Below are 24,422 nucleotides of genomic sequence, written 5' to 3' on the forward strand. Positions count from 1 at the left end.
AAAGAGACAGAGCACGAGTGGGGGAGGGGCAGAGGCAAAGGGAGACACAGAATCCAAAGCAGGCTCCAGGCTCTGAGCTGTCAGCACAAGATCCCGATGCAGGGCTCAAACTCACAGACTGCAAGATCATGACCCGAGCCAAAGTCGAAGTCGGATGCTTAACTGACTGAGCCACCCAAGCGCCCCTAAAGTGGTGAATTTTTATTGCTACCTTTCAGATAGACATGTTTTCACATTTTCTATAGAACTGTTGAATAGACCAATGTGGAAATTGCAAGGTTAAGTAGTAATAAATAGAAAGAAAAGACAATAGCAAATTTCACCTTCAGCTGAATATTGACATATGCATCATTCCAGTTGCAGCAAACTAGAAAAAGACAATGAAAAAAGAAATAAAACTTGGAATTTGAATTATGGAAAAAATGGCCAGATTTAGAGCAGATCTAAAGATTGTAATCATTTTGTAAATATTGGAAGGTTTATAAATTACTTTGGCATCAATGAAAGAGATAATACTCATAAGAAATATTGCCATAATCAATAAAGAAGCACAGTATGGCATTTCCTGTCTATAAGAAGATGTGTCCGTGCCATAACTGGGCAGACTTACTCCGAAGCTAACCAGGAAGCTAGACCCATCCACTGACAAAACGGGACTCTGACTCTGAACACAATTTTCCTCCTCCTTGAACCAAAAGGAAAAAAAAAGTATTCTGATGAAAAGCATTTGTGTAGCACTTTCCTCCTGACAAAACAATTTTTACATAGGCTATATATTTTTATTTGGCCATCATAATAATCCTAAGAGGTGAGTGCAATTAATATAGTCGTTTTAAGATGAGGAATTTGAAGCTGTTTCTGTCAATTTTCTTTAGATAATTTAGCCAGCTAATGGTAAAGGCTGGATCCCTGGGCTCTTCTCCACTGTGCGATGATGTCATTCATTTGTTCCAAGAACACCACACTCATACAATGAAAAGAACATTGGATGAGCTTCTGGTCCTGATTCTATCACTAACTTTCTAAAATTGAAGTTCATATATGTTACCATATTTGATGTGGAAAAGAAACATTAAGCAGATAACTAGTTTTGCATTTTACTGCCTCAAGGGAGATATGTGCCAGGACAGAAAAAAGCAATTTTTAAGTTTTTCCAGTTTTGCTTTCCTAAAACCTAAGCACTCAAACTAAGACTTTGTTACAGAAAGAGAGAGAAAGACATCTTCTAGCACCTCTCCAGTCTAGAAGAAGATTTTCTCAGCTGAAGAAGAGAGGTCTTTGAATTAATTCCAAGGCAGCAAGGATCTAGGCTCTGCTTCCTGAAAACATTTCCTAGAAGGCAGAAAGAAGCCAGTGAGGAAGAGCATCATAATTGCACCTAGGTAAAGAGAAACACAGAAATTCGGGGTTGGGGGTGGGGGAATCTATGTCTTGGAAGTAGCAAATCACTGCTAGACCAGAAAGGAACTATCTAGACACAACAACTCTTGTCATAGAGGTAAGCTATTGCATATGGGATGATCGATGACCAGATGATGTCACCATTCCAGGCAGAACTCTACCATGACCCCGGAGAAGTAGGAAAAACCTGAAAAGTGATTGGAGTAATTGTATTCACCACTCAGTGACTAAGAGTCAAAAATAAAGTTGATCTATAGAAAATGAATGGATATTTCTTACAAAACTAAATTTATAGACTAAAGTCTATCTCAATGATTATCTGATCTTAAAGCCAGGTTTTCTGACTACTAGTACAGGTTTTTATCACAGTATCATTGCTATTGATGATGAGAAGGAGGAGGAGAAGGAGGAAGAGGTGGAGGAGGAGGAGGAGGAGGAGGAGGAGGAGGAGGAGGAGGGGGAGGAGAGACCTCATGGTGAAAAGTTCAATGCAAAGAAAATAAATAATGATCTGAAACAGTATCTTATAATCCCCCACATTGGTAAACCTCTACTGGTCTTTTGTGTCTCATCCTAAATGTCACCTATCCAGAAAGAATTCCCTGGTTTCTCTAGATGAGTTTGAGTATTCCTCATCGGTTTCCATGACAGTGTGTTAACCTCACCACACAACACTGAAATTGCCTGTTTCAACATCTATCTCCTTAATAAATTTTAATCATCATAAAGGCAGACACTGAATATAATTTCCCACTGGGAAACATGCACCTAGCACAGTGCCTGGTACATAGCAGGTGCTCAATATATCTTTGGTGAGTGGATAAGTGACAGAATAAATAAATGAAACTAAAGTTATTGCCTTGAATACATACACACTTAGCTTTTAAAAGAATTTATAGTCTATTATTCAAAAGGGATTTTAAATTGAACAGAACTTAATGATTTATTCCAAGTCTTATCACAGAGTCAATGATAAAGATTCCACAGGTCTCTAAGATTATAGGCCCCCTACAGAAACTTCAAAATCTTATCTAACAGAGTTAGGGCCTCAGTGGCTAACAAGATGGTGTCATCAGAAGAAATGGGATACATAATCTTACCATACTTGTCCACTGTCTTTGAAAGTTTTAACTGAATTCATTTCTACAGAATTTTCTACTTTTTATGCGTTGTTTCTCTTGTTCCAAAATACTAAAACAAATCAGGTCAGGAGATTGGTTTCATAATGTAGGTGATTTGGCCATTAATTCTTGAAATAGCTTTGAGAAACTTACTAAAAATTGAACCTATGCAGAAAGCTTACTACTTGGAATTCAGAGTGACTGACTGGACTGAAGAGAGTAGGTAAAACTCATGATCCTTTGCTGACAAAGCAACCTAAATTGAGGATACAGAGCCCTCGTGCCTTGACTGATAAAAATTCCTGAGCTGGAGAAGAGGTCCTCTCCCCATAGTTTTAAAAAAGTTTTTTATACATCTTAGCCTGATAGTAAGAAATATTTTATAATCACTGAAATGGTTACACAGTAAATATTAATAGGAGCATATAATGAGAATATATAATTAATAAATAAGGGGATTCTTATAGTTTAGTGAATATACTGTTATAAAAGAGTGAGTGAGTGATTGATTGGCAAAGGCATGAATGAATTGAATGCCTTAATCCTTGTTTTAAAAATCTAATATTTTGTGTACATCTTCCTACTGACTAGACTCTTCTACTCAAAGAAGTAACCAGTGATAGGCCTAAAGGAGAGATAAAATATTCTATCATATAGAGAATACTTGGGCAGTTTCCCAAAAACCTAACAGTTCAAATATTTCAGGTATCAAGTCATTAGCATATCATTTTCACACTTTCCCAATATATAAGAATTGTAGAATAAATTCAATTAACAGATAACTTTAATACTATGCCTAACATTTGCTTCATAACATAGTCTTAACCAGTAGTTGAATACAAACATTTCTCTCTCCAGAATTCTCTCTCTTTATGCTTCCTGAAATGATGAGTATCTTCCAACCTCAAGAATCTGTGGCTTCATGGTTTGCAGTAATTCTCAAAACCAAAGTCAAGGTGACCCTTTCCAGGAATTCTAAATCTAAAAAAAAATATTTGGTAAACAATCATTTTACTTTTACTTACAGAAATTAGAAAAACTATCTTTTCCCATCCCTCTCTAGGAAGATTCAGTTCTTAACTCATTTGAGTTTTACTGATTGAGAAAAAGAAAAAACATGAAGTTTGTGAAATGGAAAAAATGTCTGGATATAACACTGGTATGGCAAATATGAAAGTTCAAACACAAAGTTAGTAAAAGGAATAAAATAGCCACTCAAGTACGATCAATTCAGGCACACATTTTCCCCTTTAGTGAATCTGAAAAAAAAAAAAAATTCTAACAACTTGAGAAAAGTTAGAGATGGAAAGAGAATACATCCAAATAATGAAAGGAAAATATAAATTACTAAGATACTATGAGAAAGAAATTAAGCCACAAAGTACAAGAAACATAATGAAAGAAGAAAACTTCAAATGAGGAAGGAATGAACAGAAGAGTTTAAAGGGGTTCCTTCCCTAGGGAGAGGAAGAAAATAATAAAAACAAAATGACACCTTTAGAAAGTATAGACAACCAAAAGGAAAGATTGTGAACCCAGAAAACAACAATCTCAATTTCAGGGATGCCCAGGAGATACATGGAAGTATCAAGTCTTACTTAGAATTCTAATTACACAACACTCTTCAGCTTCCTCTCAAAAGAACAATATCAAAACATATGAGTTATGAATATGATGGTATTTAACTTCCAGTTCCTGGTAAAAATAAGTTTATACACACTCTATTATACCACTGAGAATAGCTGTAAAAAAAGAATTTAAAGGAAATAAAATGTTATACAAATGAAAACTGTCAGATAGACTTTTATACCAATTTAAAAGAAGCCCAGAGGATAATAAGACAATATTTTAAAAAATTTTTTATTCTTTATTTATTTTTGGGAGAGAAACAGTGAGACAGAGTGTGAGTGGGGGAGGAACAGAGAGAGAGGGAGACACAAAATCTGAAGTGGGATCCAGGCTCTGAGCTGTCAGCACAGAGCCCAACACAGGGCTTCAACTCACAAACCTCAAGATCATGACCCGAGCCGAAGTCAGATGCTTAACCGACTGAGCCACCCAGGCACCCCAATAAGACAATTTTTTTTAACACAGACATGGGAGGCACATGGGTAGTTCATCAGTTATGCATGACATTCTTGACTTCAGCTCAGGGAGGTCATGATCTCACAGTTTGTGAGTTCAAGCCCCACGTTGGACTCTATGCTAATAGCGTGGAGCCTGCTTGGGATTCTCTGTCTCCCTCTCTCTCTCTGCCCCTCGCCACTAGTGCTCTCTCTCTCTCAAAATAAACAAACTTTTAAAACATAAATTAAAAAATTAAAGCAACATAATGTATTTTTCTAAGTAGATCAGTTCATAAATGACATAATACATAGATTTTAGCATAATCCAAATACATTCTTGTCTTGCTAATTAGAACTTGTTGATTTCTTAAAAAAGTTGACCCTGGCACAAAAACAGACACTCAGATCAATGGAACAGAATAGAGAACCCAGAAATGGACCCACAAACATATGGCCAACTAATCTTTGACAAAGCAGCAAACAATATCCACTGGAATAAACACAGTCTCTTCAGCAAGTGGCGCTGGGAAAACTGGACAGTGACATGCAGAAGAATGAACCTGGACCAATTTCTTACATCATACACAAAAATAAACTCAAAATGTATGAAACACCTAAATGTAAGACAGGAAGCCATCAAAATCCTCCAGGAGAAAGCAGGAAAAACCTCTCTGATTTTGGCCGCAGCAACTTGTTACTCAACAAGTCTCCAGAGGCAAGGGAAACAAAAGCAAAAATGAACTATTGGGACTGCATCCAAATAAAAAGCTTCTGCACAGCAAAGGAAACATCAGCAAAACTAAAAGGCAACCAACACAATGGGAGAAGATATTTGCAAATGACATATCAGTTAGCATCAAAATCTATGAAGAACTTAACAAACTCACCCAAAAAACAAATAATCCAGTGAAGAAATGGGCAAAAGACATGAGTAGACACTTCTTCAAAGAAGACATCCAGATGGCCAACCGACACATGAAAAAATGCTCCACATCACTCATCATCAGGGAAATACAAGTCAAAACCACCATGAGATACGACCTCACACCTGTCAGAATGGCTAACATTAACAACACAGGCAACAACAGATGTTGGCAAGGATGCGGAGAAAGAGGATCTCTTTTGCACTGCTGTTGGGAATGCAAACTGGTGCAGCCACTCTGTAAAAACAGTATGGAAGTTCCTCAAAAAACTAAAAATAGAACTACCCTAAGATCCAGCAATTGCACTACTAAGCATTTATCCACAGGATACAAGTATGCTGTTTCGAAGGGGCACATGCACCCCCATGTTTGTAGCAGCACTATCAACAATAGGCAAAGTATGGAAAGACCCCAAATGTCCATCGATGGATGAATGGATAAAGAAGATGTGGTTTATACATAAAAGATACAGCACATCTTCTTTATCCATTCATCCATCAATGGACATTTGGGGTCTTTCCATATATATACATACATATATATACACATACATATATATATATATATATACACACATATATATACATTCCATATATATACATACATATATATATATACACACACACACACATACACATACAATGGAGTATTACTCAGCAATCAAAAAGAATGAAATCTTGCTATCTTGCCATTTGCAACCATGTGGATGGAACTAGAGGGTATTATGCTAAGCAAAATTAGTCAGAGAAAGACAAATATCATATGACTTCATTCATATGAGGCCTTTAAGACACAGAACAGATGAACACAAGGGAAAGGAAACAAAAATAATATATAAACAGGGAGGGGGGACAAAATATAAGAGACTCTTAAATATGGAGAACAACAGATGGTTACTAGAGGGGTTGTGGGAAGGGGGATGGGCTAAATGGGTAAGGGGCATTAAAGAATCTACTCTTGAAATCACTGTTGCACTATATGCTAACTAACTTGGATGTAAATTTAAAAAATAAAAACATTAAAATTAAAAGAAAAAGTTGACCCATTACCATCAATTCAGTATTAAAGAAGGAAGGAAGAGGAGAGAGAGAAAAAAGGAAGAAGAGGAAAAGAAAGAAGGAAGGAAATAAACATTAAACTATTTCTCATAAAGTATAATTTTCAATTATGTACCTGTAATTTCTGTAACTTCCATCAAAGGTAGGAACTTTTGAGAAACTCAGCCTATTGGGCTTAGAAACCTTACAATCAACCTGCTTACTATTGGTGGGAATGCAAACTGGTGCAGCAACTATGGAAAACAGTATGGAGATTCCTCAAAATATTAAAAATTGAAATACTATGTGATCCAGGAATTTCATTCTTGGATATATACCCAAAAAAACCAAAACGCTAATTTGAAAATAGTTTATTACAGCATATTTACAATAGCCCAGGTATGGAAGCAACCCAAGTATTCATCAACACATGAATGGAGAAGATGTGGTACACACATACACACAGACACACACACACACACTAGAATGAAAATCTTGCCACTTGTGACAACATGGATGGACCTACAGAGTGTTATGCTAAGTGAAATAAGTCAGAAAGAAAAAGGCAAATATTATATGGTTTCACTAATATCTGAAATCTAAAAACCAAAAACAATTGAATAAACAAACAAAAGACAGAAACGGAACCATAAACACAGAGAACAAACAGATGGTTGCCAGGTTGGGTGACAGACAGGTAGGGGGGATGGGCAAAATGGGTGAAGGGGAGTAGGAAGTACAGGCTTGCAGTTAGGGAATGAATAAGTCATGAAGATAAAAGATACAGCACAGGGAACACAGTCAAAGGTATTATAATGGAGTTGTATGGTGACCGATGGGGCTACACTTGTGAGCAAAGTATAATGTGCAGACTTGCCACAACACTATGTTGCGCATCTGAAACTAATGTAATGCTGTGTACCAATTATACATCAATAATATTTTTAAGACATCATTTTAAAAAAAGACACCTGCTTAGTTAAATTATACCTAGAACATCAAGTGCCTTTCTCCACCTCATTCCCAGATGCCTTTTTATCCCTTTCACTCTACCCTCCCTCTCTCCTTTCTCTCTTCCCCTCTTCTCCCCCCCGCCACTACATATACACCTAGACAATGTGTTTAAATTCAATTATTAGTCTAAAATAAGGCAATCCAAAAGGGACAATGTCTAGAGAACAAGTGGTAGAGAGAGTAAAAACACAAAGTGAAGTAAGTCAAAGATCCATACCATTTATTAGCTACATTACCAAAACCATTCTTGTTCCAGACAAACCAACTGTGCCAGATCTGGACAGGTATGGCTCCAAAATCTCACAGAGAGTTTTGTTTCTCTTGGTGATATTAAGGGGGAGAGCAGAAGAAGAAAACAACCCCAGTCTTCAATCCAATGTACAAAGGAACATTTCTAGGTGTTTCAGAGGTTTTATATATCATTGTCCATCTCTATAGATACCAGTTGGCTAAAGTATCTCACTGATTATTGACTTTCCTCAATGCATCTTCCAAGTCCACAGGTAGAAGGATTAGACATTGTGCAGAACCAGATTGCCTTAACCTCACCTGACCTTTACTTTCAGTGTGTAGCAACTCATAACTGGTCAGCACTTGGATCTATGCTAGCCCGATATAGTGGAGTCCAAGGGTGTCGAATAAATTTTGGTTCGAAACTCTCAAGAGGGGCCACTGGGTGGCTCAGTCGGTTAAGCATCCCACCCTTGGTTTTGGCTCAAGTTATGATCTCTCACATTTCATGGGTTCAAGCCCAGCTTTGGGCTCCATGTTGTCAGTGTGGAGCTTGCTTGGGATTCTCTCTCTTCCTCTTTCTCTGCCCCCCGCCGCCTGCTCTCTCTCAAAATAAATAAATTTTAAAAATACCTCGAGAAAATTCTTTATAGTTGATCTGATCTTCCACACTATGTCAAAACAACAACAACAACAACAAAAACTGGTTTCATGAGGATCCTTGGGAACAAAGCTAACCTGGGGTAGATCTAGGTTAAAGTGAATCCCTTAGCCTAACCTAAAATAAACTATACTTTAGGAAACCACTGGATCTTGATCAATTCTGGAGAGGGAGCAGGGAGTCAGAGGTTTGCCTCATTTGGTAAACTTGTCAATTGTGTTCTTAGATGATACATACCCTCTGGAAAAGCACAGCAGTTACTGGAGTTGTGCTTCATCACAGAAGTGAATATTTACACTACAGGAAACCCAAGCATGAAATCTATTTTTAATCAGAAGATTGATAAATCCATAATTTTGTTCAGTATAAACAACTCTGTTATCTTTCACAACTAGGTAATTCACTTGATAAATATTAAATCCATGAGGAAGAGCTCTACTGTGCAAATTTTATTTTTAAAGATTGTTCAAAAGTAACCTTTAACAAGCTAAGAACAAAGGCTAAAGAAACGCTCAAATCTGTGGTATCAAATTTATGCTGATTATGAATGGTAATTTAGACAACCTGATTTATGAAATCACAAATGTCTGTAATTAAATACTATAGCCCTACTTCATTTTACTTTAGCAAAATAATATTAATGATGTACCACAGAGAAGACATTATTACAATAAATATTTCGCAAAGCCCAAGGAAAATTTTACTCTCAAATGGAAAACAGTTTAAATAGCAAATACCAGAACCAAAAAAAGGGAGAAACATATATTATATAGGAAGCTTCATTGCCCACCTTTCTTCTTGACTGGCATTCTTGGGTCTGTCCACTGCCACAGGATTCAAGATCTTTTCAGGTCTCAACTTGATCCAGCTGGACTGAGGCCAAGAGCCAGGTAACTGTTGCAAACCACTTCACTGTTCAATTTTGAAATCCAGGCTGTCTTCTCTTTCAATAAGGAAAAAAATGATGTATTTTTCCCCACAATTAAACTTTTGACACTGCCCACAGAGTTCAGGAAAAAATAACCTTGAGTTTTTCGATTTTTATAAAATATTTATTCTGTTAAAAAAAATTTGAGAAAATTATCGTAAGCATAGAAAATGTTATTAAAACTCTTCTTCAGGCATCAACATTTTTGGAATTCAATGACTAACTCAGTTAAGGCACAAACCAAATTTATACAGCTGTCTCATTACTCAATACATGATCGAATTCAGATGAACTGGTTGATGATAAAGATTCTCAACTCTTTAGAGAAAAATTTAATCTCCCCAACAAAAAATACTTTTAAAAACCTTTTGACTCTGGTGTCTAAAAAGGTGGGTGAGTTTGAACAGTTTTCTGGGGCAGTACACAGACTGAAAGGCCCCCTTTTTATTTACTGGACCAGAAGTTCCAGATCTCACCCCCTCAGTAAGACAGGATCCAGCTTGCTGTCACTTTCATTTTTTTCTTCAGTGCTCTCCAAGCCCCTCAGGCTTAATCCTTAATGCCCCTCTGATTCTGATCCTCCCATGTATTAACCGAGAGGATTGAAAAGAAGGAAAGCAATCCCTTGGCATGGAGACATTAAAGTGACAGTGCTACTCAATGGGCACTTGATGCAGGATGAGTTGGCGAAGCAGATTTCTTCACACTGGAGTCATTCACATCATGCCATCTCTTCGCATCCAAGCAGCTCCCTATCCGGCGAGGAAAAACACTGAGACTGTTCGAGAGAAGTCAAACCTTCCCCCAAAGGTGTTTTCTGAGACGATGTAGTAGTATTAGGCATGTGAGCACAAGCTGTGCAAACGGTTCGCGATTTCCTAAATGAGAGTTCTGCTGCTTGGCTTCCACATCCACCCTTTCTATCTTTCTCCAAACTACCCACCTTCCTTTTGCAGAAAAGACAAGAAATCTCTCTGCTACCGCTGGCCACCCCTGCCCACACCCCGTTCTTATATAGAAGTGCACAGAAATGTCCTGCACCCTCCACGCGATGAAGTGTTTCCTCAGGCAGGAAAAACAGCAGCACTAGAAATTATATAACTCTCGAATTTGGCTTCTCTAAGACATGGAGACTGGAGGGTCGGGGGTTGCTGGTCTGGGAGATACTGCTGGGCACTGAACGTGCACAAAAGGGCGCCAGGCCTATTCGCAGCGCCCCCCACCCCCACCCCGAAACACCGGCTGGCAAAGGGGTCTTCTTGGGGAGTGGGGGGGGGGGTGTCTTTCTCTGGTCCCTTCCAAATGGGGTGAAAAGATGGAATATGAGGTAACTAAAGACTGGGAGAGGAGACACTCCGCTGGGGGGATGAGGGGGGGAGCGGGGAGGAGGCTGGTCGGGGCCGCTCTGGCGGCCGGTTGGGGGCTCTGGGGAGGAGGTGTCCGGGAAGCCTTAACACACGGACCAGGCCAGAGGGAAGAACTCCCTCTAGGAGCGAATGGGGCGGACAGCTCGGCCCCCGCTAACAGAGGTGCCCAGAAGAGGGGAAAGCGCGCGACATCCCTGCGCTCGGACCGCCTCACGCACCCCCTCAGCTTGAGGGAAGAGGGAGCTAGGCTAACACACAGCAGGATAAGGGAATGCAGGGCTGGCAAGAAGGCGGGACCATGGACGTCTCTCCTCGAAGCCAATGAGAGGCCTTCATTTCTGGATGCCGTGCCCAATCACAGCCAGGATGGAGGGCGCGGCTTTTGACTGAGTTGGGGAGGGCCGGGCTGCAAGCTAGAGGCGTGAGCCCGCACCACTTCCCGCTCGGGGCGGGCGTTCTGGGTCCCCGCCCACCGTTAGTCACGTGAGCCGCTAAAATGGCGGCGCTTGGGCGTGAGGCTGGGGCTGACCTGAAGGATGCAGGTGTGTTGCCGGTCAGAACTGGGGAGGCGTCCAAGGTAGGCGGAAACCCAGGACGGTAGGAGTCGTGATTTCTGCAGCCTCAATATGTTAGCGGACTCTTCCGAAATTATGGGATTTGGAAATCTAAAGAGAAGAGCCTCCAAGTCCATGCAGAGCGCAATCAATGGAGCCCCCAGTTGCTATAGAAAGAGACGGAGACAAAGTAGGAGACCTAAAGTCTAGTCCCGATTGCTTGATGTTTCCTTTCTCTGGCCTCCAGGCCTTTGCGCTGGCCTTTCCTTCAACTTGCAGTGCTTCCCTGTAACCATCCCTCCCCACCTCACCTTCTTCAGCTATTCGGTTAAATTTCGCTTACTCCGGGAAACCTTCCCACGCTTCCCCTGGCCAGGTTAAGTTTGGCTTTTCTTATGGTTTTGGTTTTGTTCCGTTTAGTTTCGTTTGTATGGCACACTAATTTCTGCCTGTAAATTACCTGCCTTTTTGTCCTCACGTTGGCCGGTTTGTGGGTTCTAGAAGATACATCTACCTTTTAATTATCCTGGGGTCTGGCAAATATCAGGTGCTGTGTAAATGATGAGTGAATATTAAAGTTCTGAAAGTCAGGCAAAATAATACACATAAAAGCACTACAAAACTGTAAAATACTTTCCAGACTATAAACCTCGATACATACACTCGTAATGGTATAATCATGGTGACCTTGGACTAGTGAATTTTTAGATAAAATGTTAGTTATAGCAGTCTTTACATTTCAGCACTTGGTAAAAGTCTATCAGAAAATTACCAGCCTATTTTTCTGCTTTAATAAACAGTGCCTTCCAAAGACTAGGCATTCAGTAAATATTTGTGCTCAATAAGTATCTGTCCTGTTTCAGGATTTTAGAATCATTATACTAGTTGTCTGGGTTCCCTATAAACTGATAGTGTAGACTGTCAGTAGGGTAGAAGCTTGGTTCAAAGCATTGCCTGAGAGTTTTCTTTGTGGGAAGTAAGGGACTTCAATGTCATCAATGAATTGAATGACAGAAAAATAAGTACTTTATCCAAGATTTTTGGTAAATTACCACATTACTGATATCTGCCTTCATAGTACATTAGATGGCTTAGATATAGAATCTCCCTTAGATGTTACTATCTCTTCCATTTTCCATTTAGATGTCTGAAAGAGCCAAAAGATTAAATCTACTCCCTGAGAAATTGTAATTTATATTTTTTTTCCCTGTCCTCCCAGATATTTTAAAGAAAAAGATAGTACTGGCTTGAGTCCAATTCTGCAGTGATACAAGGAAAGAAACTTGCCCGTTATTACTTATTGTGTATTAACATTCGAAAGTTCAAAGGAGCCCGTACTTTCAGGATGTTGATGCCATGAATGAATTGACCTTTCATTAGTTAGGATTGGTACATATCACTTACTCAGCAAATGAGTATCACAGTGATGTTCAACAATTACAGCAATGTGTCCACTGACAACCAGTGGCAAAATCACTTGGTACTATTGAAATGCAGATTTCTGTGGAACGCCTGGGTAGCTCAGTTGTAAGCTTCCAGTTAAGCATCCAACTCCATCTCAGCTAAGGTCTTGATCTCAAGGCTGCTTGAGTTCAAGCCCCGCATTGGACTCTGCACCGGGCATGAAGTCTACTTTAAAAAAAAAAAAAGATAAAATGCAGATTTCTAGACTTAACCCTATTCCTGTTGAATCCAGATATCTCAGGAGGGAGCTCAAGACATTGCATTTAAAATGAACCCCCCATGTGATTCCTGTGTACACTAAAGGTTGAGAATCACTGATTATTATCTTCTGTGTTCATTATGCTTAATCCACTCTAATTCTCTTGCCCAGGACTCCTGAAATTTGAGATCTAGTCTGTGTCCTTGACTATAAATATTAAAACAGAAGTTGGTATAAATTGTGAAGGGCCATGATTTTGTAATCTATTCATCGGCTAATCTGGAATCTCATAATACCAATGTGGCAACAGGTTTAACAAATGTCATTATTAAGACTTTTCAGAGACCTGAAAGTCTTAACCAGAGCAAAGCATTCAGGAAGGATCCTGTTTGAGGATCCGATTTTGTTTTGTTTTGTTTATCACTATTTTTTACTTTCTCTTAAGATGTTACTGGCCAAACCCTCATGGTCCCTTGACATTGGCAACTGTCTGTTCATATTTTACACTTGGGACACTGGAGCCTTCCAACCCTGAAGCTCAGTACCTTGGGTCCCAGCTCCCTCATGTGCCACATGTAGTTTCCAGCAAAGGCTGTGGCTTCTGCCCCAGGTGAGGGGGCTGGATATATAATTTCTGTAATCCACAGTATCCATGATCTACTACCTCTTCCTAGCCTGGAACAGTGTCCCTCCTTCTGATGTCTCTCTCACTATTCTCCAAGGCAGTCCCTGCTCTCTTCCATCTCCAGGAAACATAATCTCCAAAAGGAGGTCAGGCTTTCATGAGATAGTTGTCAACAAGTACCTACTGTTTCCTTCTAGCTTTGAAAAAGCTAGAAAAAGAACTACAGAGGACCTGGCTACCTTTGAGGAAAACTGTAAGGAAAACAAAAACTCAGTATCTCTGCAAGTTATCCTTCTACACTAGGTCTTAAGGCAAGTCAACCTTTCTGAACCTCATTTTTCTCATCTATAAAAGTATAAAATTAGAGATGATTATTATCCTGCCAGTTTCTCAAAAAGCCATTGTCTACTAAATAGTAGCTGCTAAATAGTGATTGAATCATGGACACTGTATGTGAAAGCAGATGACATTTTACTAGGGTCTAAATGTTTTTTAATTGGAATCTAAAATTTATAAAATTTATAATTAATATCATTAGCTATTATGGTTCTGAAATTTTGTGTTTTCCAGGACATCCGAATGGCAACATACACACATGGTCAGCCCAGTGTTTCTCTAGGAGATGAAAAATTCAGAAGACCCATGGTCATCGAAATCATAGAAAAAAAAATGGAGTATCTTAGAAAAGAAAAGTAAGAGACACACCCAGACTGACAGTCAATAACTTTATTTGCAGATCTTCTGTATTACTGTTGTTTCTAAGTATCTAAGATCTATTAACTTTATTAAGTTGGTTATAAAAAAGCTTATAAAAAAACTGAAGAGAAGTATGGACAGATGAAAATAGTGGTTTGTTGTAATATTGAGACCGTGGATAATTTCTTTTGCTTCTTAAAAATAAAATGTCTAGGGGCACAAGGGTGGCTCAGCTGGTTAAGTGTCTCACTTTTGATCTCAGCTCAGGTTACGATCTCTTTGTGAGATCGAGTTGGGCTCATAAGCACTGTCTGCTTGAAATTCTGTCTCTCTCCCTCTCTCTCTGCCCTTCCCCCACTGGTGTTCTTTCTTTCTCTCTCAAAATAAACAAGAGCGAGAGCTAACAGAGGAGGGGCAGAGAGAGGGAGAGAGAGAATCCAAAGCAGGCTCTGTGCTATCAGCATGGGGCTCAAACCCACTAACCGTGAGATCATTACCTGAGCTGAAACCAAGAGTTGGATGCTTAACTGACTGAGCCACCCAGGTGCCCTCAAAATGAATAAATAAACTTAGAAAAAAAAGTCCAGAATTATTGTTGAAATGTTATTTGTATAATAAACATTTTTAAATTAAAAGCAATTAGGAGAACACCATTTTGGGAGCTATCTATATTTAATTGATGTTCAATTGTAATTAAATTCAGTTTAGAATTAATTGACTCAGCACAGTGCTGAATTCAGCAAAAAAGGAATACAGATGCCATGGTGTACATATTATCTCACATTACCACTTAAACTTAGATTAACAGAGGACATTATCAAAGGACATTAATCTTAGACCTCAGACATTTATGAATTTAGGTATGATCGGAATAAATAAAACTAGACCTATCAAATCTCTTTGCATGAAGTTTTGGAAATCCTAGACAAATTATTTGAAATATATCTGGACTAATTAAGAAATAGTTATTTGCTAGAAGGACTAACCAAAATGTAAACAACTTTGTTCATATGACTTAAGAAATTAATCCTTTTAGCAAGAGCAGCATTCTTAGATATCTCATAAAATTTGGCTATACTAGAACATACTAATTTTTATTTGTGACCAGAATTTATCTCTTAAAAGAGTTCCATTTTAGAACCACTCTAATTGATCTCAGAGAGAGAATTATCCTCTCATTAGAATGAAAGTTCCATGAGAAGTGAGATTTGTTTTGTAATATTCTTTATCAGTGCCTCATCCTCAGCACAGAGAAAATGTCTCTTGCATAGTAAGTATTCAAGAAATATTTGGTGTTGGTTATACCCAGGAAAGGATATATCCTTTAAGAGAATACTATATTATGTTGAATGTAATTTTTCTCTATGTTTTCCCTGTTAGGACTTTAAATGTGTATGGCACAGTGTTCTTTGGAACAGCAGCTAGTTTCTCTGGAATGTTGGCGAACTTCATTTTCAGACACTGCTTCAAGGTTAAACATGATGCTTTGAAGACATATGCATCAGTGACTACACTTCCGTTTTTGTCTACTGTAGTTGCTTATAAGTTCCTTGTAACAGATGCTTTGTATTTGGGTAAATTTAAATTCATTAATGTATAATGTGTTTATGTCTAAAATTACATATTAACACAAAATTTTGCTACCATTTATAATGATCACTTACACTTGTATATTCCTTTACAACTCACAGAGTACCTTTACCTATATTGTCTTGTTTCCTCCTCACAACAATCCTCCTGATGAGGCAGAACAAATAGTATTGTGTCCTTTTTACAGGTACACAACCAAAACTAAGACATGTTCACGTATGTTAGAAAGCAACATAATATAAAAAGCAGGCTTTGGCATTCTACACACATGATTTCAGATTCTACCCCCCACTGCTTAAGTTTGTGACATTGGATAAGTCATTTAATATCTGAGACTCAATTGTCTTATCTATAAATTAGGACTACTAGTACTTACCTCACAGGACAGTTGTGATCATTAGAATACAATATCTTAAATGCCTAATGAGATATCTGGCTTATTGTGTGGGCTTCTAATGTTATTTCCTACCTCCTCCCCTTACCTCAAGTTTCACAACTAGTAATTAATGGAACGTCTGAATCCTGTTTATCAGGTCCCTACTTACATATCTCTTTCCCAGGGAAACCTCGGATTCCCTCAGGGTAGGTTAGGTTTCTAGACACATTCTCTATTCGTTTTACCTTCAAAGCATTGTACACACTTAAAAAATTATTTAAATATTTGTCTAGTTCTTTTGTTCCTACTGGACTCACCTAAAGGTTAGAGTTCGGGTCTCTTTTATGTAGCATTGTATCACTAACACATGCCTAACACATAGACAATAAAAATGCATTAGCCTAGAATCCAGATGTCTGGGTCTGCTGTTTAATATTTCTCATTATAAAATTGCTTCTGCAAAAACCAAATTTATAAGAGATAACTCACCTTACATTAAGTGTAATAAAGGCATTTTTTAAACATGATGCTCTTAGTTTATCATGTGCCTTAGAGACTGAATTTCTATTGTTTTCACTATGATTGAGGACAGTACAGATAACTACTCTGTGAGGACACAAGACTGTCTTAATTGTTCTTATCCTGAGTTTTAAAAGGAGACTAAATTTCGTTTTGTTTTCCAGGCAATATAAGCCAGGAAAATTGTGTTCTGAGGAGTTCACTGGTTGGCATAGTATGTGGTGTTTTATATCCCACTGGTTTGGCTTTTTCTAAAAATGGACGCCTGGCAGTCAAGTAAGTCCATCTGTTCCTTCCCTTCCTTCCTTCCTTCCTTCCTTCCTTCCTTCCTTCCTTCCCTCCTTTTGTTTTTGTTTATTTTTTTAATGTTAAATTTCTTATCTTTAGCTGCCAATGACACATTTTAATCAAAATGTACTTTGGTACTTCAAATAGCTAGCTTTCAGCCTTTTTGCTATCTACATGAAAGACCTTGGAATTGAAATTATCCACTTAAGAGAACCAATGAACTTTTCATAGAAAATACATCCAGAAGAAGTGCTTAATTATTTTTCCTTTTTAGGTATCATACTGTTCCATTGCCACCAAAAGGAAGGGTTTTACTTTACTGGTTGCTGCTTTGTCAAACAGAGGTAAAAGCAATGATGATTCCTCTGGTCTTTCAGACAGTCTTTGGAATACTTAATGGTCTACGGCATTATGCAATATTTGAAAGTACACTTGAGAAAACTGTACGTGATGATTAATCAAAGAGTGAATGAATACTAAATCAGCAGAATGGGATTTTTTTTATGATGAGGAATCCGGCATTGCTGAAGGAGTTAAAACTAACTCCAGACAGTTTGTTTCTGTTCCTCCTGCTTAGTCTATAGCAGGTACTCAATAAATATTCTGTAATTGACTATTTAAATGTAAGTTTCATCTTTCTTTCCTCCTGTGTGTGGGAATAGGTTTGAGATGACAAGGTCTGCTCTATACATATAGTCATTCGTTCACCAGACATTTATTAGACCCCTGTTATATCTCAGGCACTGGGTAATATATAATAAGAAATGGTGTTTAACCCAAAAGGAACTCACAATTAGAAGAGAAATTTAAAATGTGAACATATAGCAAGAGAAGGTTTAAGAGGTATACAAATAATTATGTGGGCACATTGAAGATATGGCTGTTAACTACTTGTCCAGAAGGGAAAGCTAAGGGGGAAAAGTGACATTTGACCTAAATTTTGAAGGAGAAGTGGAAACTTCATTAGGAAAGCAACACATAGAAATTAACACACAGTCTGCCCTAAACTCTGATTGTGTATACTTTCTAGCCTCTTACCATTAACACATGTGCTGTTTAAAGAACATTTATTGAGTGCCTATTATGTAACGTGCATTAATACACCAGGGGTTCAGAGATTTAGACCCTGCCCTCACAAAGCTCAAAATCTAAAGAAAGAGATTACCAGATGTTTCTTTATGTCTTCTTGAGCATTCCTGAGCTACACATTTATCTTAGTTGAGAAAATAAATACTGATGAATAAAGCACAGACTGGAACCCCAAACCCCACAGTTCATTCTCCTTGGCTTAATCATATACATCTTGAGATAAGATGTGGTCATCTGAGGTCCCAAGCAACACAAAGCAGAAACGGAAGTCTTAACAAGGTGCTTTACGACAGCATAGATAACAAACTGGAATACATACCCTCTTGCTAATGAAAATGATAAAAATAGCTAGTTTGCCGTCCAGCTTTGTATTCTCAGAATAATTCATGATACGTGAAACTGAGGAAAGGGCAGGTGATGGGGGACGAGGGGAACCAAGTCAAACTGATAACTGGATCAATGGTATTCATATTTTAACTGTTTGAAAAATTACTATGCAAAGAGTACATGAATACCTTCTCATTGTAAAATATTTAAAAGACCCAGAAATAAATAAAGCAAGATGTCCTTCATTCCCACATCCTATATCTACTCCATTCTCCAGAGGTAACCACCATCAAGTTAGCATGTCTCTTTCATTGCAGTATTTTTTGTAACTTACATATTTTTTAAAATAATATTAACTATACATATTATAATGAAAATTAATTTTTACTTCACCATATGTCTTGGGGATTTTTCCAACTCTACATGTAGGTCTAACATGTTCTTTTTAGTGACTGAGTAATATTCTTGGTGATTCCAGTATTCACATAGGTGATCCTTCCAACACCTTGGTCTCTCTACCGGACCACTTAACCTATGGTCATACTCTAGAGCTGTGCCATCCAATATAATAGTCACTAGCCACTTGTAGCTAGTGAGCATTTGAAATGTGACTAGTTTAAGTTAAGATGTGTTGTAAGTGTGGGGCACCTGGGATAGGTCAGTCAGTTAAGTGTGACTTTGGCTCAGGTCATAATCTCATGGTCTGTGAGTTCTAGCCCCATGTCAGGCTCTGTACTGACAGCTCAGAGCCTGGAGCCTATTTCGGATTCTGTGTCTCTCTCTCTCTCTGCCCCTCCCCCCACTCACACTCTTGTCTCTCTCTCAAAAATAAATACACATTAAAAAAGATTTTTTAAAGCTGTGTTGTTAAGTGTAAAATACACAAGTTTTGAAGAATTACTATGTAAAAAAAGAAATATCTCACCAAAATATGTCATATGTGAATCACATTATATTTTTATTGGACTATGGTGCTATAGCCTTGGTCATAAATTATCAGTAAGTTCAAATTCTCTACGTTCTCAATTTTAAAATCCCATCTTCTGATCACTACCTCCTGTCCTTCCAGTCCATTCACTTTCACACAACTCCAACATTACTTCAACCTCACCAGAATCTATAATTCAGCAATCCTCCTCCTACCTTCTTACTATCCCTCATGCCCCTCACATCAGCCACATCTTTTTAAAGTTTGCCAATCTCAAAGCAAAAAATTAAATAAGAATGAATCTAGCTAAGGTTGATTTTTTTAGATAAAAATATTGGCCTCTTTTTTGAATTTTCTGTTCATGTCTTTGACCCACTTGATTTGAGGAAGCTCATCAAGCAAGTTTTATTTGTTCATCTGCTGAGGTAGTAATCTGGGAAACACAGCAAGGTTGACTTATGTTCCCCTCCTCTGCCACCTGAAAGCTGAAGGGGTTGGTACCTTATTCCATGACTTCACTTTGCCTTTCCTACAGAAAAAACTAGGAAGTCTATTGATATTTTCCTTTGGTGTTGGAAAGCAGTGCTTGCCAAAGTGGCTGTAATGAGGCCTGAATGAAGAAATTAGGGAAATCTTGATCTGGGCGTGAAGCCAAAAGTGAAGCTAGATGAAAGGCAGCAAGGAACTAGAGGCAAGATAGGGCAGAGGTATTAAATACAAACTGGGGCTCATCTCTCAAGGTTCAAATCTTGGCTTTACTACTTACCAACAGGATGACTTTTAACAAGCTGTTTCGCCCCTCTGCACCTCCATTTCCTCATCTGTAAAATAAAGAATAAAGATTTTATTTACTTCATAGTGTTGTTGGGATTAAATGAGTTAATATCTGTAAACCAAAACAGTGGCCAACTCATAGGAACTCTACATGTGTTACAGCCATTACTGTTATTGTTGCTATGACTCCATACCAATTATCACAGTCCTTTCCCTAGCTGTAATGAATGATTTTAGCATTTTTCTAGGAAATATTAGAAAAAAGCACAGCAAGGAAAATTCACAAGATATCTTTCATATAAATAAATATGTACTCATTTATTCAGCTAGTATTGATTCAAGACCTGGTGTATGAAAGACATTGTATCCCACACATTGGGCAAGTTATCTAAGTTTTCTGTTTCCTCTGAAAACATACTAATAACTGCTTTGCAGTGAGATTACAAAGATTAAAGTGCATGGAACCATACCATACCCCAGCATATACGTAGTGCTTAATAAATGTGTTTATATTGTCTGTTTTCCCTGCCAAGTATATAACAAAGACTAAGATGCAGTCCCTATTATGATAGCTTACCTTCTCTCCTGCCTTTTCTCCTCCATTTCCCCCAACTGCTTTAACCATGTAATTTCCGCCCCCCCCCCCCCGCGCTTTTGTATTGTATTGCATCACATTGCATTGTTTGCAGTGTATTGTATTGATTTTCTCCCTGCTTTTATCAATTACCACCTAAAATATGGGTGCCTGGATTGCCTGGCTCAGAGAGGCAATGGTACTTGCATTCAGTAGTCCCACAGGATTATAGTAAACAAAGAAGTTCTTAGTAAGCTCAAACGTACCTCCCGTGGCAATATACCCCAGCCCAGTGCAGAGAAAGTAGGCAAAAACTCATAACTACCACTTACTCCGTGGAAGTAGTCTAGCTACATATTTTCCCAGCTCTTGCCTATGGGGACCAGCCTCCAACTAGCCTACATTTAGGTGCTGACTGCTTCCCTTTGAGACAATAATGGATTTTGGCACACCCTCAACTGATTGGGGCCACTAAGAACAAAAGATGACTTGGACAACCACAAAGATTTCAGAGACAACCAGGAAAACAAGCCAGGCTAATTGATTTATCTCCTACATGAGACCATGGAAAGCCACATGTAAAAAAATAAAACCTATCTCATACCATATAATAAATCAACTCAAAAAAATAGACTTAAACTTAAGACCTGAAGCCCTGAAACTCTTATAAGAAAACACAGGGAGTAAACTTTATGACATCAGTCTTGTCAATGATTTATTTTTATATTATTTGACACCATAAGCAAAGGCAACAAAAGCAAAAATAAACAAATGGGGCCATATCAAACTAAAAAGTTTCTGCACAACAAAGGAAACTATCTACAAAACAAAAGGCAACCTTCTGAATGGCAGAAAATATTTGCAAACCATATATCTGATAACAGGCTAATGTCCAAAGTATATAAGGAACTCATACAACTCAACAGCAAAAAGCAAACAATATGATTTTAAAAATGGGCAAAGGAACCTAATAGACATTTTTTCCATAAAAGACATAAATGGCCATCAAGTGCCCAAAAAGGTGTTCAAGATCGCTAATCATCAGGAAAATGCAAGTCAAAATCACAATAACACCTCATACCTGTTAGAATGGCTATCATCAAAAAGACAACAGATAAAAAGTGTTCGTGAATGAGGAAAAAAGGGAATTCTTGTGCAATGTTGGTGGGAATATAAATTGGTGTAGCCACTATGAAAAACAGTATGGAGTTTTCTCAAAAAATTAAAAATAGAGCTACTATATGATCCAGAAATTCCACTCCTGGTACATATATGCAAAACAAATGAAACATGATATCAAAGAGATACCTGTATTACCATGTTTATTTCACCATTATTCACAATAGCCAAGATATGGAAACAACTTTTTTGTCCATCGATGGATGAATGGATAAAGAAGATGTGAGATATATATTCTATTGTGTTTATATACACTGTATATATTAAAATAATGTATAATAATATTGTATATGATAATACATACAATTATAAGTGGATAACTATAATATTATAAATGAAAATAGTCATGTATAACATAAATAACAATGTACTATATGTGTCTATATACATATATAGACTAATATTTTCCAGCCATTAGAAAGAAGGAAATCCTACTATATATAACAACATGGGTGGAACTTGAGGACATTATGTTAAGTGAAATAAGATGGAAAAAGAAAAATATTTCATGGTATCATGATGTCATTTATAAGTGGAATCTAAAAAAAAAAAAGTCATACTCGTACAACATAGAGTAGAAAAGTGGTTACCAGGGGCTAGGGTGGGAAAATAGGGAGAGGTTTGTAAATGGGTACAAACTTTTAGCTATAAGCAATAAGCTCTAAGATGAATTGGTCTGAAGATCTGATATAAAACATGGTGAATATAACTGATAAATACTGTACTGTATAATTGAAATTTACTAAGAGATTAGGACTTAAAAGTTCTCACAAACACAAAAGGATAATTGTGTGAGGTGATGGATGTGTCAATTAAATTAGATGGGAGGAACAATATACACATGTATCAAGTTATCACAATGTATACTTTAAATATCTTACAACTTTACATGTTAATTGTACCACAGAAAAACTGAAATTTTTTAAAGCCCAGATTCAAGAAACTCAATGAACTCCAACTAAATGAAATTTCAGAAAAAATACCCACACACTACATCATAATCTAATAGCTTAAAACCAGTATGAAAAAGAAAATCTTTGTAGGAGTCAGAGAAAAACCAAAAGAGAGAAGGATGACAACAGACTTCTCACTGGCAACAGTGCTAGCCAGAAAAAAAGTAGAGCAAAACCTTTAAAATACTAACATTAAAAAACAAAGTCTGGGCACCTGGCTGGCTCAAATGGCAGAGCATGCGACAGACACCTGGTCTCAGGGTCATGATTTCGAACCCCATGTTGGATGCAAAGATAACTTTAAAGAGTCAACCTAGAATCCTATAGCTGCAGAAATATTCTTCAAAAACTAAGGCTAAATAGGGAGGGTGACATCAGCAATATGGAAAAATAGAAAGCCACAGACCCTCTCCCATGAAGACATAGAACAAATTAAAGGACAAGGAACAAATTAAATCTCCAGAAACTATTCCCAACAAAACACAGACCAAGTACCTTTATAAGAAAATCCAGAAACTGTTACTACAACACAGTGTGGCACAATTAGGAGTCAACTCCCTTCTCCCTGTTGAAAGGAGTGAAACATATCCATCATTCTGACTTTTAGGGGGCTGCCCAAGGGACGATTTTCTGTCTTTCCTGAATCCAAGTACTGACAGGAATAGTGTGCCAGGATAGGGATAGCTGAGAACAGACTGTCAACATGCACCAGAGTCTTCATTACCACAGAAACAATAGGTAAAGCTCCAATACTGCAGCTTAATACAGCACCAAAGAGGCCACAGTATCACAAAGTGGCACCAGCAAGAGCACTTGAGATGAAATTGGCCAAGTTCCTCAAGCACAGAGAAGATGCATCCCCAGAAAAGCCTGGAGGAATCTCTAGAATATCTAGCTGGGCTGAGTAGAGAAAGTTTTTCCTACACAAAAGCAAAGCAAAAAACCTGGGGGCAATGAGTGATTCTTCAAATGCTGAAATCCCAACAAAAAATAACAACCCATACTAAGAAATAAGGAAAATGACACATTTAAAGGAACAAATTAAATCTCCAGAAACTATTCCTAAAGAAACAGACATATACTAAGGATATGAGTATAAGGATATGAGATATAAGGATACTCAATAAATTAAAAGAGAGCATGGATAGACAACAAAATGAAATCGGGAAAAATTATGCATGAACAAAATGAGAATATCAACAAAGAGATAGAAACTATGAAGAAGAACCAAACAAAGTCTGAAAATTAGGAATACAATATCTGGATTGAAAATTTTACTAAAGGTACTCGATGTCAATCAGAAGAAAGAATCAATGAACTCAAAGACAAGACTTTTGAAATTATTGCAGCAGAGGAGCAAAAAGAAAAAAAGAATGAAGAAAAATGAAGTGAACCTAAAGCACTTTTGGAACATCATCAAATGGAACCATATATGCATTATGTGAATCCCAGAATGAAAAGAAAGAGAAACTATTTGAAAAAATAATGGCCAAAACCTTCCCAACTCTGAGAAAAAAATGGGCATACAAAGTCAAGAA

The 24,422-nt window shown here is 37.7% G+C and overlaps 2 protein-coding genes across 4 annotated transcripts in view; one reads left to right on the forward strand and one right to left on the reverse strand.

Moving 5' to 3' along the window:
* The window catches only part of DLG2 (discs large MAGUK scaffold protein 2), a 2,057,646-nt gene that overhangs the window by 2,013,202 nt on the left and 20,022 nt on the right, over window positions 1-24,422 (reverse strand). Inside the window, exon 3 of one of the 2 annotated variants that reach the window (XM_053202597.1) lies at window positions 20,171-20,225. In XM_053202597.1, the coding sequence (XP_053058572.1) occupies window positions 20,171-20,225 (55 nt within the window). Of the gene's footprint in view, window positions 1-9,244; window positions 10,732-20,170; window positions 20,226-24,422 lie in introns of those variants that run through there. The other variant, XM_027039894.2, reaches the window with a different exon arrangement.
* Window positions 11,182-17,676, forward strand: TMEM126B (transmembrane protein 126B). 2 transcript variants are annotated; one of them, XM_015074886.3, is made up of 5 exons: window positions 11,182-11,326; window positions 14,162-14,283; window positions 15,668-15,861; window positions 16,937-17,048; window positions 17,335-17,676. In XM_015074886.3, exons 1-5 carry the CDS (start codon window positions 11,246-11,248, stop codon window positions 17,516-17,518), a joined length of 693 nt encoding a protein of 230 aa, XP_014930372.1. In that variant the 5' UTR covers window positions 11,182-11,245; the 3' UTR covers window positions 17,519-17,676. The 2 variants fall into 2 exon arrangements, with proteins under 2 accessions (XP_014930372.1, XP_014930373.1); XM_015074887.3 differs by having other exon boundaries at window positions 11,218-11,291.

This window comes from Acinonyx jubatus, chromosome D1 (genome assembly GCF_027475565.1).
Source record: "Acinonyx jubatus isolate Ajub_Pintada_27869175 chromosome D1, VMU_Ajub_asm_v1.0, whole genome shotgun sequence".
Lineage (NCBI taxonomy): Eukaryota > Metazoa > Chordata > Mammalia > Carnivora > Felidae > Acinonyx > Acinonyx jubatus.